The sequence below is a fragment of the Sciurus carolinensis genome, chromosome 18 (assembly GCF_902686445.1).
Source record: "Sciurus carolinensis chromosome 18, mSciCar1.2, whole genome shotgun sequence".
Lineage (NCBI taxonomy): Eukaryota > Metazoa > Chordata > Mammalia > Rodentia > Sciuridae > Sciurus > Sciurus carolinensis.
The window spans coordinates 29,904,688-29,922,088 of record NC_062230.1 but is presented as its reverse complement, the minus strand read 5'-3'; the positions used below and the strand labels follow the sequence as shown (position 1 = coordinate 29,922,088).

Genomic DNA, 17,401 nt, shown 5'->3' with positions numbered 1-17,401 from the left:
TTCCGGCTTCCCGTCTTCCCCCTTTCCCTTTGCTTGGGTCTGTGGTGGAAGCTCTGCTAGACGTGTCTGAAGCATAGGCGGGGAGGAGAGGGCCCTCGGCTCTGTAGGGCCAACGCGCCAAGAAGGGTTTTTACGTTTTTAAGGATTAGAAGAGAAAAAGGATGACTATGTGACAGAGACCAGATATAGTCTGCAAAGGCAAAGGTATTTATTGAGACTGTTCTTCTAATGGGCAAAAAATCTTAGTTAACTTTAAAAACATCAAAAAAAAAATCTTGTATTTACCATATCATGGATGAATATTGCTATCCAAAATGCAGGGGACCAGAAGTGCTTTGGAGATTGGCTTAAAAAAAAATTGGAATATTTGCAGATAGGTAGTGAGGTGTTTTGGGGATGGATCCAGGTCTACCAAAAACATCGTGGACCTCACTGGAACAGCCTGCAGGCAGCCTTACGCGCTGTGCCCCGTGTGCCTGTGTTGTCTGTCACCTCAGGTGAGGTTGGGTGTGGAATTTCTACCTTCGCTGTCATGCTGGTGCTCAAGAGGACTTGGGGTTTTAGATCAAAGATGCTCAACTAGTAGGTTCTCGTGGGTTCTGATGGGTGAGGATGGCCTCCTGGTCATGGTCAAGGGCAGGGCAGAGCCCTGCTGGCCCGTGGACCTCCCCCCTCAGATGGCCTCACCGCATCTGCCCCTTCTTGCCAGCTGTGGGTTCCCCTCCCTAGACCTTGGTGTTCCTGTTTGTGAAGTCGCAACCCTGCCTTCACAGGGTCCCTGGGGATGGAGTGGGGCTGCCCCGCCCCTCACCCCTTTGCTCTAGAAAACCAGACAACAGCTCGGCCGAGAGCCCGCGCGTTCTGGTGATTTATGACCTTTTATTGGTGAAATGGCAGTACAGTCGGGGACGGTGTTAGCTTCACGTGGCTGCAGGAGGCACTGGGTTGTGAACTGTGTGGGTGCCAGGTGTGGCCGCCAGGAGTGGGGAGAGTCCTCCAACAAGGGCCGGGCTCCGGAAGTCGGGGTGAACTGGGGGCAGGCGCGCCCGCGGTGGTGGCTCTCCCCGTCTCACGTAGACGCCGGTGACTGGTTACCGTGGCTTTTCTTAAAGCCCAACGCTGCACAGCCCACCGACGGCAGGCCCTTCCTGTGTCTGCTCTCGGGGTTCCCTCCTGGGGTGCCCGACGACAGGGGAGTGCTTTGCGAGTCATTGTGGGGGTGTCGTGAGTCTGACGCCGAGGAGGGACTCCGTCCGCTGGGTCTGTCTGTCGGGTGACTTCTGCCCCTGCGAAGGTGCAGGCCACCGGCGAGCCTATTCACTGGCTTTGGTTCCGTTGAAGTCCGCGTCGCGGGCGTCCACCTCCTCCTCAGAACCGTCCGCGTTTTCTATGACTCTGCGGCCTCCAGACCTCCTGGCAGGGACGAACGTGGTCTCGTTCCCTCGCCTGTGGGTTTTAATGAGAAAACACGTTTCTCTTCACTAAGGAAATTCTCAAGGTTGGAGGAGGTTTTTATCAGGCTCAGGGTCCAAACACACAGGGACTGGACCCAGATGGGACACCTCGGCAGGCTCGGGGCAGCGCAGCCCACGCTGACGTCTGCTGGGCTACTGAGCTGGGGTCAGGAAGTTGTTCACAAAGCAAGTGATCTGCTTTCAAACCCGTCTCGCCTGGCCATTTGATGACCCCCAGGGCTCCGGTCTGCTGTGGTCTTGTGTTTGGATAGGAGGGGGTAAAAGGCGGGTGGGGAACGAGTCCTCTGTTCTTATCCAGACCCAGGGCGCCGCCAGGAAGGAGGGGAGGATGCTGTGTCCTCCCCCCATCATGCCCCCTCTGCACTTCAGAAAAAGGGGAGGGGTTAGGTGCCCTTTGCAAGGTATCAGAAGTGGACCCCCAGGGCGGCGTCCAGAGGGAAAGAGGTCGGGGTGCGGAGGGGCGCCCCTGGAGTGGAGCTTCCTGGTCCAGCCCCACGTGGGGACCCTGGCCGGCCTGCTTTGCTCAGTGTGATGTGCACCGAGCAGGCCACAGAGACGTGCTCAACAGGTATTTGTAGAAAAGCAAACCCCGCGGGTTAGTCCAAGGTACCTGAGCTCTAGCGGGCAGGCCCCTCCTGTCCCCTGCTCCGCCACCTCTCTTCCCTGGCTAGGTACCAAGTCATGGGCAGGCCCAGAAAGGACTGCTTGTGTGAAGAGGCTTTGGGTTGGGGGGCAGGAGGGGGACGTCAGAGCCACCTGCCCTGAACTGCTGCTGCCCGACCGGAGCCTCAAGTGTGCTGGACTCGGCCGCCTGTGTGACCTGGGTTGCAGAACAGGTCCCACCTCATCCTAGGACCACTCGGAAGGAAGCAGACTTGATAACCAAGACCTGCTCTGCCCAGGGAGGCTGGACAGAGAGACTGCGAGGCTGAGCCCTCACCCATTCTTTAGGCCAGGGGCACAACAGAGACAGGTAAGACTCAAGGCATAAGCAAGGCTGAGGTTTGTGACCCCCACACCAGCCTTTTGGGGTTTGAAGGTTGGGCATCCTGAGGTGAGTGATTAGGAATAAATACCTACAGTTGGAGCTATGCCCAACTGAAGCCTCCTAGTACAGCGTCAGAGGAAGCTTCTAGACCTCTGGCCACATGAGAGAGAACGTGACCGCTCTCCCAGCCCCATTTCCTCTTTAGCGAGAGAAGGTCCTAAAGGCCAGGGCGGAGGGGTGAGCGTGGGCGGCTACTGTGCTCCTCCACCTGCAGGCTCAGAGCCCCGTGGGCTGACTGGGCTGGGACATGATGTCCACCCATGCTTCAGGGCTCCGCCTTGCCTCCTGGAAGGGTCCCTGTCTAGAAGAGTTAGGGGACTTCCTGGTTCCTTGATCCCAGGAGCAGACCCTGCCCAGGAAGCCTGGCTCAGCTGAGTTCTGCCGGCCATCTCTTCTGGCTCAGTTGTGGTTCTTAGAGGAACTGGCTTCAAGCCCTAGACTGAGGTTGTCGTCGTTGTCGACGCCATCACAGGAAGTCCGGGTCTAATCCTGGAGAATTGAGGTACTGTTCTAAGATGCGGAGCCTGTCTAGAGCCTGCTGCTCCGCAGCGGAAGCTCAGCTGAGCTGCAGGGACTCCACTTCCTGCTAAGGTGACCTGTACTCTAGTCAGCCCTGGAAGCAGCCCATCCTCCACGGTGGCAGAAGAGCTGCCCAAGTGTCCTGGAGGCTCATCTGGCCCCACAAAACCCACGTGGAAGCTCTTTGCAGGACCTCGCCCAGCTTTAAGGTATTCGGTAGCCTTAGCAAAGCTGAGCTCCTGCAAAAGAAAAGGTGCACACCAGCTAGGGCCTGTCTGGCCTCAGTGGGGTGGGAAGAGGACTCGGGCCCCTACTCTAACCTCACAGGGCCAAAAGGTTCTCAGAATCCCAGAGAAGCGGAGGCCTCTTCGGCTCTTCAGAAGGGCCCGTGTGCTTCCTCGAGTCTGGGGTGTCCACCCCCTGGGCCGTGAACCCCCGTGTGCCAGTGCAGCTTCTGAAAGAGGCTCCAGCAGGCTGTGCCTGGCCTGCAGTGGCTGGTTCCCACCCGTGTGCTGAAGGTACAGGGGGCAGCCAGATGGTGCTCAAGCCACACAAAGCCCTGGCATTTGCAGGAGATGGCAGCGAGGGCCGTGTCCTTCACACACATTTGTGAAAGCCGAATTGTGAGGGACAAGTTGGGACTGTGGTCATCAGGAACTGCGCTTTGTCATTCCTGATGTGTGACTGACAGATCCAAGGACAGGCCTGGAGTGCGGCACCGTCCTGTTCACTTAGTGGGGTGTGGTCACTGTGCAAGGGACGGCAGCTCTGCCAGCAAGAGCAGCCCTCAGTGCTCAGGTACGAGGAATCCAAGCGACATAAGCAGTCTCGCAAAACCCCGACCGATGCGGTGCTGTGGCCACGCTCTGGGTGCCAGGCTGCCCGCCAAAGCCCTGGCAGAGGGAGGGAAGGAAAGCCCCCCGGGAGGCGCGTCTGCTTGTCCTGAGGCTCTCGGGTTCACCGGAGGCGGTTGTGAACTAGGTTATCCAAACCCTCAGATTCCGTAGGAATCTCAAATTGGCTCAGACCGAAAAAAGGGAAGGTGTGGGGGACAGAAGTGGGGGTGACACCGGGCAGAAAGGAAACAGCAGAACACACGGAGCTGCAGAGCCGGAGGCATGATACCTGTGGGTCACTGCGAGGCTTCCTGTGGGGGGGGCCCTCTGAAACAGAGAGAGAGAGTCCCCGGTGGGTAACGGGAAGGAGCCCGGGGAGAGGCTGACACAAGGACAGGCAGTATTTTAAGTCAGAGCGGCTTTTAGGAACCTCCTGTGACTTGGTCACTGCATACCTGCTCAGGAAGGGGAGGACACTGAGTGCTGGACAGAAGCTGGGCAGCGAGCCTGCACCAGCTCCTACCTGACTGGCACTTGGTCCTTGTTACCTTGGTCACCTCCAGGCAGAAGGTAGGCTTTGCAGTCTGTCAGAGGTGACTAGCAAGATGGCACGTGACAGGGTTGGGTCAGGCTAGAGAGGGTTTGTGGAGAGTCTGATGACACTCACTTGCTCTGAAATGCCTGATCCCAAGGAGCTGGCTGGACGTGCCATCCGCATGCGGAGACCCAGTGCCTGGTTGTGCACCGCGCACCGCAGACTGAGAGGCGGCATTCTGCACAGGCCCAAAGAACCCCTGAGCCTCTATTTCAGGAGCAGAGACAGCCCCAGGGTGAGCCACAGAGAGCGGGGTGGCTGTGTCCCCGACTCAGCCTGGCTTCTCAAAAGGGGCAGAGCATAATCTGGGGGTCTTCATGGGAGCACAGCTCTGCCCCACTGACCCCAGGCCCCTGCTGCACCCAGAAAGCTGTCTCCATCCAGTGGAGACACACCCGCCCTCATCTTGCAGGGACCGGCGGCTCCTCCTGGAAGCCTTGGTGCCCTGGACGAGCTGAAGTGCACAGAGAAGGGCACCCCCGCTCCCCTGCTTCCTAAGTCTGGTGTCCGCTGAGGAGTGGGCCTCCAGCTTGTGCCGGCAGCTAGAACTCAGTGTTGCCTCCGCCTCCATGTTGAGCACGGGGCTGTTGCTGAGTCATGCTGGTCCACCAATACGGGGGGCCAGTTTTATTTGCAAACAGGTGAATGAATAAAATGGTTACTTCCAAAGAACAGTAAGCAGGCAGCACGAGGCTAAGGAAAATGACAAAGGTGGCCTGGGAACAGAAGTCGGAGTCTCACCCTTTAGGACTCAGTGACTGGAGGGCTCCTGGGTGTCCAGTGCTATCCTAGGGCACTGGGGATCAGCAGGTGAGCCCATGGCCATAAGCAAGGTAACCAAGTAGCAGAGGTGTGGAGGTGGGGAGGGAGCGAGGCTGGACAGCTTGAGACCGAGTGACTTTGGGTAAGGACCAGGGAGGGAGACCTGCAGAGCAGGACCCAGAGCATCCCCAGCAGAGGTAGCGGGCAGTGCCATGGCCCTGAGGCAGCGGGCAGAGATCAAACACTGTCGAGAGGCTGTGTCGGGTGGGCTCCAGCTTCCCCTAAACACGACCCCTCTGGCTCCGGTGCTGAGAAGCCTGAGGGGCCAGCATGGAAGCAGGAGGCCCCAGGGAGCCTGTGACAGTGACCTAGATGAGGGTGATGGTGGCGAGAACAGGTGGGACTTGAGCAGATGTCCCGCCAGGTTGGGTGGAGGATGTTGGGGAGAGAACAGCGCCCACAGGTGTGCGGTCTGAGTGTGTGGGGGGGTGGCTCCATCACTGCAGTGGGGGAGGCTGAAGATGGGAGTTCTTCAGCCATTCAGGAGATCGCCTCAGGCTGAAAGCTGAAGAGAGCCGAGAGCGCCCCGGGTAGTCCAGGGGCTGGCGGGTCTGAGATGGAGACAGCCCGAAAGGGGGGAGGGCGGGTCCCCGGGTCCCCCCAGCTGCTGCAGAGGTGGGTGAGGACTGGCAGCCCCCGTGGAGAGGCCTGGGGGGAGGATGAGGGGCACCTTGTCCACAGGGAGTCTCGAGGTAAGGGGTGGCAGCAAGGGGGACTAAGGCTTCTCTGCTGCTGACATAACCAGAGGGAAGCACTGCAGGGCGAGACACCGAGCCCTGAGCCCGGGCTGGGGGTGGGCAGATGGGGGCTTAGTGAAATGGGAGAGGCCAGGCCCGCTGGGTCAGAGCACACAGTAGGGACGTCTTTGCTTGTGCCCCTTGGTGCTATGGCCGTGGAGACAGCAGAAGGTTGGGTTTAGTTGGGGCTGCGTGTCACCAGTGAGTCCAGCAGAGCCGAGGGGACCAGGGGAGAAAGGGGCGTCGTATGGGGCCAGTGGGGCTGTGAGCGGGTGGAAGTCCCAGGGAGGTGGCCGTGATGGAGGAGACCCTGATGGTGACGGTTCCGAGGGCGTGGCAGGTGGCGGGAAGCCTCAGCAGAAGGGGCAGGGCTTCTGGGCTGCCACTCCCGGGGCAGAGGCCGGGGAGGCCCTCCCCATCCAGAGGGGTCCCGCGCACAGCGGCAGGGGCGCCCTGAAGAGGCGGTGTCCGGAGCGCGTTGGGGGCTCCCAGGCGCCTGCTCCGCCCTGGTCAGTCCCCCTAGGTGCCTTGCGGTGCCTCACCTGAGCTTGCTCTTGAGCGCGGTCACCTCGCGGCCCATGGCCTCATTGCTCTCCGTGGCCTCGTCCAGCTCCCGCTGCAGCTTCCTGCGGTTGGCGTTGATGCGCTGGGACTCCTCCTCAGCCTCCTCCAGCTGCCTCTTGAGTTGCTTCACCCTGGCGTTCCCCTTCTCTGCCTAGGGGGCGAGGGCGCGGTCAGGGTCAGGCGCGGTCAGGGTCAGGCGCGCCTGGGGCCCGGGGGCGGGGCCTGGCGCAAGGCTACCTGCTCCTTGTACTGCTCCGCCATCTTGCGCTCGTCCTCCACCTGCAGCAGGACCTCCTTCAGCTTCTTGTCCTTCTGCTTCAGCGACTTGGCGGCCGCCTGCTTCTCTCTGCACGGTGGGGGAGGCAATTGGCTCAGGTGGCCATGGCGACCCTGGTGGTTAGTGTCCCCCGCATGCAGCGCCTTGCCCTCCGCCAGAACTCAGCCCAGGAGCAGCCAGATGGCAGGACTGACAGAAGGGAACGGGTGCAACGCTAAACCTGGAATGGCTTTGTCAAGAGGGAGCGGCCAGCAGCGAGGCCACGTGACTGGCCCCATTTGTGTGAAATGCCCAGAACAGGCCAGTCCAGAGAGGTGACTAGATCAGCAGTTGCCTGGGTGAAGGCTGGAGGCCGGGGTGATGAAAGCACTCTATAAAATTCGACAGTGGTGCTGGGCACAGTGGCCCATGCCTGCAATCCCAGCAACTCAGAAGGCCGAGGCAGGAGGATCCCAAGTTCAGGGTCAGCCTCAGCAACTTAGCAAGATCGTGTCTCAAAATAAAAAAGGGCTGGGGATTTGGCTCAGTGGTTAAGTGAGTTCAATCTCCAGTACCAAAAAAAAAAAAAAAAATGGCCGAGGTGACCATCTTACATGTCTGCCAAGACCCAGAACAGAACACCATGGAACTGTGCATGCTGAATGGGGAATTATGTGAACTAGGAATAAAGCTGCTACCAAAAAATAGGTCAGAATCCCTGAAACCTGAAGGTCACAGATGTGCAGTGGCCTTGTGCCTCAGCTGACCCACAGTTAAGAGAAGCCTGCCTGGGCTTGTTCGCTGCACAGTCATTGGCAGGATCTCCCTGCAGGCACAGGTTCGACGGGTGCTCCTGGGAAGGTGGCTAATGTCCCTGGGGCCATCGTGAGCCAATGGCAGCTCCCGTGTGAAGTGCGCTCGTGCCAGCACTTGGTGTTTCCGTTCTCACCACACCAGCCAGAACTGGTGCTCAGAGGCACCTGACCTCCCCAGGGTCCCCCACTGGTCACAGCAAGCAAGCAAGCTGGGGTGGAGCTCCGGTCCCTCCGCACCTGGCCTCCTGCTCCACCTGCTCCTCCAGCTGTGCGATCTTGGCCTCCAGGGCGGCGATGGTGGACTTGAACTTGGACTTGACCGCCCCCTCCATCTCCTGCAGCTTGCTGCGCAGCTCCTTGTTCTGCCGCTCCAGCTGCTGCCGCGCGCTCTCGTTCTTCTGGGCTGCGCTGCGCTCCGTGGCCAGCTCGTTGCTGAGCTGCTCGGCCTGGGGAGGAGGGCGGAGGACATGAGGTGAAAGGCTCAGGAAGGACGGCCATATGTCAAGGCGCCCCACACTGGGGCTCAGCCCCTGCCTTCCGCCACCTTCATCCAGTCTGTTCCCCTCTGCTCTGGAGCCACCTGCTGAGTGACAGCCTCCTTTCCCTCTCGCCTTGCCCGTGTCCTCCGCCCTGGGCTGAGAGCGCAAGCTTGCGGGGGGCCCAGCATGTGTCAGAGCAGCTGCTAAGCCTTGGTGCTCAGCAGTGTCACTGAGGGCTCATGGTCACAGGCACGGCTCAGGCAGCGAGCAGGGAAGGACACCAGGGTCCTCCGCCAGGCTGGTGCTAAGTGTCATGGAGATGGCGGGTAGGCGCTGGCAGGATGCCACTGGAGGAGGAGGAGGGAAGGTCCCTCGGTCCCAGTTCCAGCTCAGCACACAGCAGGCTGATGAGGCAGCCACAGGACCTGGGCAGGACTGGGACCTGGTTGCAGCCGAGACCCAAGGCAAGGTGCCTGTCCGTATGGGGGCCACAGCCGGTGGCCTCATCACTGCTGCACCCCTGTGCCTTGATGTGACCTGGGCACGGGCCTCACGGCGTCCTCGCTGGCCTGACAACACAGCTCGCCTGCAGCTGTGGAGGCGAGGCCTGGCCTGGAGACCGACGCGGCGTCGCTCACCTGCTGGGTGGCCTTGCGGACCCGGTCGCTCATGGCCTCCATGTTGCCCTGCTCCTCCTCCAGCTCCTCCTCCAGCTGGGCGATCCGGGCCTCCAGGCGGCGCTTCTCCTCCTGCAGCGTATTCCTGGGGAGACACAGCACTGTGGGCCTGCGCCCGCCCGGGGGCCTCCTTCTCTGAGGAGGGCGAGGCCCTGCAGGTCACCCTGCAGGAAGTGAGGGACCCGGACTTGTGCCGAGTCCAGGTCAGCAAAGGCATGATGGGTATGGAGTCCAGCTCCTGGGCCTGGCCACACACCGTTCAGAATGAAAGAAACAGGCCGTGGGGAAAGCTGAGGGAAGCTCACCACTGTGGGTCTGTCCCCTTGCAAGCGCAGGTGAGCACTGTCATCTTCAGCATTAAAATGGGGGTCTGGGCGCCTCCTGAGCTGCCCCCTCGTCCTGAGGCTAGACCCTCTCCTCCCTCCGGGCCCCGTACCTTCCTGACACGCTGCTGGCCAGCTCCTCGGCCAGCTCCTCCTTCTCCAGGTCTGCCTGCTTGCGAGCCCTCTCAGCCGCCGCCAGGTCCTGCAGGGGCAGCAGGGGGTAAAGGGGCTGTCCTTCAGGAAGGCCGGCCCGTGCAGGGCCCCTCTGTCCCGCCACCCAGCCGTCCCCAGGCGACTGCTGTCCTGGAATGCCAGGTTCTTCCCCTGAGCTCAGGGAGGCCCGACTCCATCAGAGGAGATGCATCTTTCTTGGCTCCTTCTGTGGGGGCCCACGTGTTTGGGGGTGTTGGTCAGGGGAAGGAAATGGTGGATGCACAGGCCTGGGTGCCCCGGCTGCCACAGCGGGAGGGCACGTCACCTCCTGTAGCTGCATGAGGTCGGCCTCCAGGCTCTTGGCCTTCTTCTCGTTCTCTTTGGCCGTGGCGAAGATTTCATCTCTGGAGGCGCGGGCATCCTCCAGCTCTCTCTGGAAGTCCTTCATCTGAGCCTGCGTGGGTATCAGGACAAGCCAAGAGGCCTTGGTCACTGGCCCTGCTGCCTGACGCACCTCTGCATGCCCAGCCCTTGGACCTTCTGTGGGTAGCCACAGGGGTTCCTGGTGCATGGCTTTGCCTTCTGCTCAGGTGGCTGCTCGGAGGCCCTGCTGCCTTAAGAAGCTGAGCCCCTGATGTGATCTGAGAGCGGTGGCCAAATGCCCGATAATGGCGCCCACTCACCCACGGCTGCCCAGAGCTAAATGGTGGAAAACCACATGGGGGCCTGGCCTGGGGAGCCGCCCCGCCCTCCGCCGGGCCCTGGACTCCCGTGTCGCCCACCTGCAGTTTCCGAAGCTGCTTGATGGCTTCCTCCCGCCCCTTGATGGCCGAGTCGGCCTGCAGCTCCAGGTCCTTCAGGTCCCCTTCCAGCTTCTTCTTGGCCGCGGTGGCCAGGGCACGCTGCTTGCGCTCGTCTTCCAGTTCCGTCTCGTACTCGTGAAGCTGAGCGCAGAGAGCTGGTGCCATCAGGCTGCCCTCGGAGGCCAGACCCCACGCACTCCGCGATGCCCTGAGCTCCCAGGTGCCCACAGCCCCTTCCCAGCACACTGGGCTCCTCCCCCAGGTCCCAGATGAGAAAACAGTGCCAGGAAGCCCATCGTGGGGACGCCCACCTGCCGCTGCAGCTGCCTCCGCTTCTCCTCGTTCTGCTCATCACGGGCTTGAAGGTCCCTCTCAAACTGACCCTTGAGAGCCTGCATGTTGACCTCCAGCCGCAGCTTGGCATCTTCAGTGGCCTGCAGCTCATCCTCCAGCTCTTCCAGCTGCGTCTTCATCTCCTCCATCTGGGTTTCCAGGGCGCGCTTGGACTTCTCCAGCTCGTGGACCTAGCAGCAGAGTGCCAACGCCTTTACTGAAGGGAGACTGGACCACCAGAGGGGTGTCCCTGCCTCCTGCGGGATGCACAGCCAGGGCCCAAGACGCTCTTCCCATCCCTGCGCCCGCCTGAGGACCTGCCTTCTAGTCCCGACGGATCAATGTGGAGGAGCCAGAAAACTACGCTAGCTGGGGAGACGGGGACAGGTGGAGACAGCGATGGGCCACTTACATTCTTGCCTACGTCGTCCTTGGAGCTGACCAGGTCCTCCATCTCCGCTTTGAGCATTTTGTTGGCTCTCTCAAGCTCCTCTTTGGCTTCCAGGGCTTCCTCGAGGGCCCGGGCCAGGGACAAGGCCTTGGTTTCCTTCTCCCTGGCTTCCGCCTCAGCTCGGTCCCTCTCGTCCGCGTATTTGGAAGAGATGTTCTTCTCCTCGGCTAACAACTGCAATAGAGCAGAAGGCTCAGAGGTGCCCCGAGCCCGCCATCATGGAGCCGAGGTTCAGCCTCATTGAACCACAGGGATGGCAGGGAGCCAGGTGTCCCACTGAACGTACCCAAGTGCGGGTATGAGTGATCAGGTGTCAGTGGAAGTTGTTCATAACAGATTTACTTTCTCACCTCTAGATCGGGCTGCCATGTCGGTGAGAACATCCTGCTACTGAGGGCAGAGTGACATTGGATCTGCCAGAGGCCAGTTAATCTTTTGTTGTTTAGATGTTACAGATAGTAATGCCCAGGACCTCCAAACAGCACAGTCAACACAATAACCCTGCACCATAGGTGACGGCAAACGGAAAAGCCACCTGAGCCCTCCCCCAGATAAGGAGGACAAGCAGACAGCCCCCGAGAGGGCCGCTGCTGGGACAGGGAAGGAGGGGATGCCGCAGAGAAGCCGAGCACGCTGGGCATTTGGCCCCAACGGCACAATTCCGAAATTTGTCTTTACGATGACTCCTGACTCCAAGCCACTTGCAAATGGAATCATTTAATTATGGGTAACATATTCAAAGTTGGTATGTAGAGGTCTGGGCCACAGGTGTATGCATTTATGGGAACTTCATGAATTCACATTCCTACGTTTCATTATAGGTACGTTTTTCCCTTTTTTTTTGGGGGGGGTGCTGGGGATTGAACCCAGGGCCTTGTGCTTCCAAGGCAAGCACTCTACCAACTGAGCTACCTCCCCAGCCCCACGTTTTACTTCAAAAGAAGCAAAATTATTTTTCAAAATGAACTCATATGTAATTGCTGTGGTGTTGAGAGAGAAGGTATACAGCTGTCTAATTTGCTTTGGGATATGCCCCAAAGATAAAACATGGTGGATAGATGCTTCGTCCTTCTAAATACGTGACAAAGCATGTGAGACGTGGTGGCCGTACGGGTGCTCACTGGGCCATCCTTTCCACGGGCATGTGTGAAATCACACATGGTGAGATGCTGGGGAAGGTGGTCCTGAAGGTGTGGCCTGAGCTGCCTGGGGCCTCACCAGGCGCCCCGTGAACACTCACGGAGTGAATAAAGTAGACGCCCCTCCTTCTTAAGGCGTCACTGTTTCAGGTGACCCTCATAGTGCTGTACCCAGGAAGCCAGAGTCATCTAGGGTCCCTCACGCATCATGGTCACCCCAGGTGAGAGGACAGATGGGACAGCCTTCCATGGCTTCCAGCAGAGTGGGGATGGGAGGCGGACACCCAGCCACCATCCCTGGCACTGCCTGACCGGCTCCCCGGCCAGTGTCCAAGCACAGAGCGGGGACCCTCTGCCCCTACCTGATCAAACTTCTTCTGCTTCTTTTCCAGGTTGGACACCAGTTGCCGCTGGTTGTCCAAGTCGACGACCAGGTCGTCCAGCTCCTGCTGAAGCCTGTTCTTGGTCTTTTCCAGTTTGTCATAAGCAGCTGCCTTCTCTTCGTACTGCTGGGTGAGGCCCTCGATTTCCTTCTGGAACCTCTTCTTCCCCTCCTCCATGGCTTCCACGGTGCTGGCGAAGTCCTGGAGCTTCTTCTTCGAGTCGGCAAGCTGAAATGGCCATGGCGGGGCTTGGGTCAGAGGAGAGCGACGCTGAGAAGCGAGACCACCTTCTCCTCGGTGGAGGGCTTCAACAGCGGGGCCGCTGGGGGGCCCGGCAGCGTGATGGCCGTGCTCAACCAGGGGCTGAACGCCAGGCACCGGGAGGAAAGCCAGGGGACCACCCCCCCCAAGCAAGGTCGCGCGGCCGGCACCTGGACGTTCAGGGTGGAGATGTGGCGCTCCAGGTTCTGCTTGGCCTCCATCTCCTCATCCAGCTGGTCTTGCAGGCTGTTCCTCTCGTCCTCCAGCTGGCGCAGCTTGGTGGACACGCTGAGCTTCTGCCGGGTTTCTTCTTGAAGCAGCTCCTACAGCAGCACACCCGAGGTCTGAGGGACCCGCCCAGGAGGGCCACGCCCCAGGTGCCCCCGGACGATGCAGCAGGGTGCTCACCTGGGTGTCCTGGAGCTGGGACCCAAGGGATGCCACGTCCTTGGCTAGTTTGATGGCCTTGCCCTCTGCCTCCGTGAGCATGCCCGTGACACTCTCCACTTCATTCTGGGGGCCCGGAGACGGGTTAGTCGAGACCTCAGAACAGGCGCCCTCTTTACTCAAAGCACATCACACCCTCGTGGGATCTGACCTATGGTGTCCACTGACTGAGGAAATACCTACGAGGTGTGGATAACTCTGTGGTCCCCGCAGGAAGCCCATCGCCCACAAGCGGGAGTCCCTGGCCCTAGACTGTGGTTCTAGGAACCTTTTGGAGCCCTAACCTACTGACGGGGCCCTGAACCCCTCGTGGATCCTGGATCCCTGCCAAACGTGGCAAGGGCGAAGCAGGCCTGCAGATCCAGGGCTGAGAGGTGCTCTGGCCCTCTGCTCCCTGGCGTTGGGAGGAGACGGCAGATGACATGAACACCCGAGGGTCCCGTCCCGACCCTCCCTCTCTGTCCTTCCACCAGCTTTTATAGCCACAACCAAAGATGCGAACCCTAAAAGTAAAAGGCCCCTGCCTTCACTCCAGCCCCTGCTGTCCCTGAGCAGGTCCTCCAGAGGTGTCCGCCTGCCACCCTCTTCCCGTTTACAGTGAGGCTATGACTGACCTGGACGCTATTCTTCCAGGACACTGCTCGTATTAGGGTAGCAAAACCCCTGCTCTCAAATGCATGTGGGGAAGAAGTCACAATGTTGCCCCTGCCCCAGACCATAGCACACTAAATATTCGCCAAGCTTCTGGCCATTCCCGTGAAGGGAAAATGTGTCTTCAAAATTCAGGCCAAATGTGTCTTCAAAGCTAAACAAGACCAAAGACAGGCCATGTCATTTGTTAGCCCTTCAATGGCTCACATCACTCAGTAATGACATCTGTGAATGCGAGGGCCCATGTCATCTGGCCACAGCCTCCCTCTGTACTAAGCTTCTCCTTCCAGCTTGGCACTTTGCTCTACCAGCCTTCTCTCACCCCTTCTGATTTCCCCACTTACCAGAGGGCCTTTGCACATGCCGTCCCTCTGCCTAGCAGACTTCTATGTGCCCACTTATCACAGTCCTGAGGGAAGCCTTGTCCCAGGCCAGCCCTCTTGTCCTTACTCCATTATGTGCCTCCCCTTCCAGCTTAATCTGCTTTGATCTGGGTGACACCAGGCTGGAGCTCACTGGGGCAGGCACAGTGTGCCATCTTCCTTGATCTGGGTCTCAGGACCATGTGCAGTGTGTGGCACAGAGCAGAGGCTCAGCGAACCCTCGCGGCTGCACGGATGAGGCACTCCCAGCTCAAGCTGAGCAGGGAGGCACAGGGCTGGCGCGGCCAGGACCGCGGGTAGCCGAGCGGCGCCCCGCCCGCTCACCTGCAGCTTGTGGACCTTGTCGCTGAGCTCGGCGCGCGCCCGCTCCCCGTCGCTGCACTTGGACTGCAGCTCCTGCAGCTGCACCTCCAGCTTCTTCTTCTTGTGCTCCACCTCCTGCCTCGCCTGGCCCAGGGCCCGCAGCTCGCCCGCCAGGTCCGCGTTCTCCTTCTCCAGCGCCTGCTTGCTCTTGTCCAGGTTGGCCTTGGCCTGCGGGGAGCGGGAGGCCACACTGCAGCTGGGCGTCGCCAGTGCCCTCCTCCCCGCTCCCCCTGGGAGACCCCTGCAGGGGTGGCGCGTGGCGGGGGCAGCGCAGGTCGCCAACACGACCCGGGGATTCCGTCTTCCTAAGCCGTGGAGCTGGCACCCTGGCGTCCCTCGGCCACATCCATCTGCTGTCCTGTCCCGTCTAACCCATTTGGAATTTTCAAAAAGGTTGCCAAGATTTTAATAAATTTTATATGGAAATCTGGATTTCCAGCTTCTTTTTGAAAACGTAAGCGAGCAGTGGGTATACAGGGTACTTATTTGTCAACACTTGTTGAGCTATAGGCTTAAAACTGGTGGCTTTACTGCCCACGTCCCAGTCACTCCAACTTAAAGCACAAACTAAAGATCTGGAAACAGGGGTCTCGCTTTCCTCTAAACACCAGCCCTGACACCAGGCTTATCGGGAGATGGGGCTGTCATTGGGGCTGCAGCTCCCTGGGGATGTGTCCCCTGGCCCTCCCTGACCACTAGATGAGCCTTTTCACCACGAGCTGCCTCGCCACGCAGACCAACAGACCATGGACTGCAGCCTCTAAAACCCTGAGCCCAACGAACCTTTTCCCTTTATAAGTTGACTGTCTCGGGTATTTGTCATAGTAACGGACAACTGACCTACTGCACAGCAGGTTGTAAAGATGCACAACACAGGTGAAGCACTGCGTAACGTGAGAGGCTATGGTTATCATTAGACTCTTATATTGCTCGTTATTCGTCTTCACATAGACGCCCACACAGAGTATCCCTTATCCAAAATGCTTGGGCCAGAGCTTTGGATTTCAGATTTTTTTTTCAGATTGTGGAATGTCTGCATTTGTACAGAAGGAGCGCCCTCGGGGATGGGACCCAAGTCTAAGCGTGAAACCCATTTGTTTCCTGTACACGTTACATACAGAACCCCAAGGAAACTTTGTATGGTATCCTCAGTAGACAGTGTTGAGGTGACACATCCTACGGGTCAGGCGTGGAATCTTCCGCCTGTGGCCAGTGCTGACCTGGGACGTCCTGGGCTCGGGAGCGTCTCGGGCAGCGGAGCCGGGCACGTACCCTCTTGGACTGCTCCAGCTGCTCCGAGAGCTCCTCCACGGCCTGCGTGTGCTTCTGCCTCATCTCCTGCACCTGCGCCTCGTGGGAGCGCGTCTCCTCCTCCAGGGCCTTCTTAAGCACGGTCACCTCCTGCTCCCTCTTGGCCCTTGGCAGGAAGAACACAGCGGGTGGCGAGGGGGCGGAGGCAGGTGGCCTGGGCAGTGTGCCCTCCAGCGATTCACCCGACGTCTGCACCTGGGATCTGCTCAGCTGCAACGTGCGGAGCACGTTCCCTGCCCCGCGTCGCCCTCAAGGCCGAAAGACGGGCGTGCGGAGGACACTGAAAGAGCGTCCGGGACCACGGCGTCCCACGCCTGTTAACGCTGGCCCTTGTTGATGAAGCACACGCTACCTGCCAGGCCCCGAGCGCAGGGTGGGTGCTCAATGGGTGGAGCGGGGCAGGCAGAGCAGGTGGGTGCTGGGGATCGAGCCAGGGCTGCTCTACCACGGGGGTGCCTCCCGGCCATTTTCATTTCTTGTTTTGACACAGGGTCTCGCTAGGTTGCCCAGGGCTGCCTTGAACTTGCCATCCTCCTGCCTCAGCCTCCCGAGTCACTAGGATGGCAGCGCCTCAGCCCCTCGCCCAGCTGGGGTCTGAATACGCATCATCGGATCCGCAGAGCCACCCTAAGAGGCAGGCGGTTATCATCTGCCTCTTACAGGTGAGGAAACCGAGGCTGGGAGAGGGTGAGCCGCTGGCCCGACCTCCATCCATGCTTCCCACCCTGCAGGGGAGCACTGTGCACTGTGCTGGGGGACAAGGCCCGAGCGCTGTGCTGGCCTCCAGGGGCAGCTGAGCAGCGCAGCACAGAGCCGGGGCGGGCAGCGGACCTCAGCTCGCGTCAGCACTGCCCCAGGACACGCCGCGCTCAGAGCGCATGTGTGTTTGTCGAATGAGTAAATGACTGAGTCGCGCCAGAGACGACCCTCGTGCGTTGGCCGATCTTTTGGCGTCTGTTGCTGGCACTGGCCCTTGAAGACCGATGGCATGGCTACTGCTTTAACTAGCACAGCACTTACAGCACGTTCTGTGAGACTGACTTGCACACAAGAAATACAGGAAGAAATTCTGTGAGCGACGGGACTAAAGGTGGCTTGCGTGTGTGTCCGCCTTTCTGTGGTTTTGAAATCGTCCTCTAACAGAGTGAGTGATTCTTTGGTGACGCCACATAAGATTCAGCCCCGTCCTGCTTCTACAGTCACAGCCCAGTGCGGCCGGGAAGGCCAAGGTCTAGGGCCTGAGGACTCCTGTGCTCCGGGACTGCCTGCGGCCCTTCCTTCCCCTCCCCGGGGCCCGGGGGCCGGTGGTGTCCTGTCACCTGAGCTCCTGCTGGGCGGCTGTGCTGTCCAGCGTGTCCTCCAGCTCCGTCTTCAGGGCCTCCAGCTCCTCCCCCAGGTCCCGCTTCTGCTTCTCCGCCTTGTTCCTGGCTGCTCGCTCCGAGTCCAGGTCCTCCTGGAGGTCTGAGATGTGGCCCTCCAGCTCCCGGATCTTCTTCAGCGCGTTGTTCTTCTGGGCCATCTCGTCATCCAGCCTGCAAAGGACGACGGAGGACTAAGACCCCAGGGCCCCGCTGTCT

General features: G+C 59.9%; 1 protein-coding gene, 1 long non-coding RNA gene and 1 other non-coding gene across 6 annotated transcripts in view; 1 reads left to right on the top strand and 2 right to left on the bottom strand.

Moving 5' to 3' along the window:
- The first annotated feature begins 124 nt into the window (after positions 1-124).
- LOC124970479 (uncharacterized) lies at positions 125-14,939 on the top strand. Its single transcript, XR_007106130.1, has 2 exons — positions 125-204; positions 12,418-14,939. It is a non-coding gene; the product is annotated as an uncharacterized LOC124970479 (long non-coding RNA).
- The window catches only part of Myh11 (myosin heavy chain 11), a 90,601-nt gene continuing 74,059 nt past the window's right edge, over positions 860-17,401 (bottom strand). For 2 of the 4 annotated variants that reach the window (XM_047533845.1, XM_047533846.1), the window contains 17 exons: positions 17,144-17,356; positions 15,786-15,930; positions 14,475-14,681; positions 13,078-13,182; positions 12,840-12,992; positions 12,388-12,636; positions 10,848-11,060; positions 10,414-10,626; positions 10,082-10,243; positions 9,625-9,753; positions 9,260-9,348; positions 8,785-8,908; positions 7,905-8,113; positions 6,834-6,942; positions 6,575-6,747; positions 4,168-4,205; positions 1,313-1,446 (listed from right to left, as the gene is read on the bottom strand). In XM_047533845.1, coding sequence (XP_047389801.1) covers positions 4,175-4,205; positions 6,575-6,747; positions 6,834-6,942; positions 7,905-8,113; positions 8,785-8,908; positions 9,260-9,348; positions 9,625-9,753; positions 10,082-10,243; positions 10,414-10,626; positions 10,848-11,060; positions 12,388-12,636; positions 12,840-12,992; positions 13,078-13,182; positions 14,475-14,681; positions 15,786-15,930; positions 17,144-17,356 — 2,524 coding nt within the window. In that variant the 3' untranslated portion in view covers positions 1,313-1,446; positions 4,168-4,174. Of the gene's footprint in view, positions 1,447-4,167; positions 4,206-6,574; positions 6,748-6,833; positions 6,943-7,904; positions 8,114-8,784; positions 8,909-9,259; positions 9,349-9,624; positions 9,754-10,081; positions 10,244-10,413; positions 10,627-10,847; positions 11,061-12,387; positions 12,637-12,839; positions 12,993-13,077; positions 13,183-14,474; positions 14,682-15,785; positions 15,931-17,143; positions 17,357-17,401 lie in introns of all 4 variants that reach the window. The other 2 variants (XM_047533843.1, XM_047533844.1) reach the window with 1 other exon arrangement.
- Positions 11,729-11,804, bottom strand: Trnap-ugg (transfer RNA proline (anticodon UGG)). The gene has a single exon. It is a non-coding gene; the product is annotated as a tRNA-Pro (tRNA).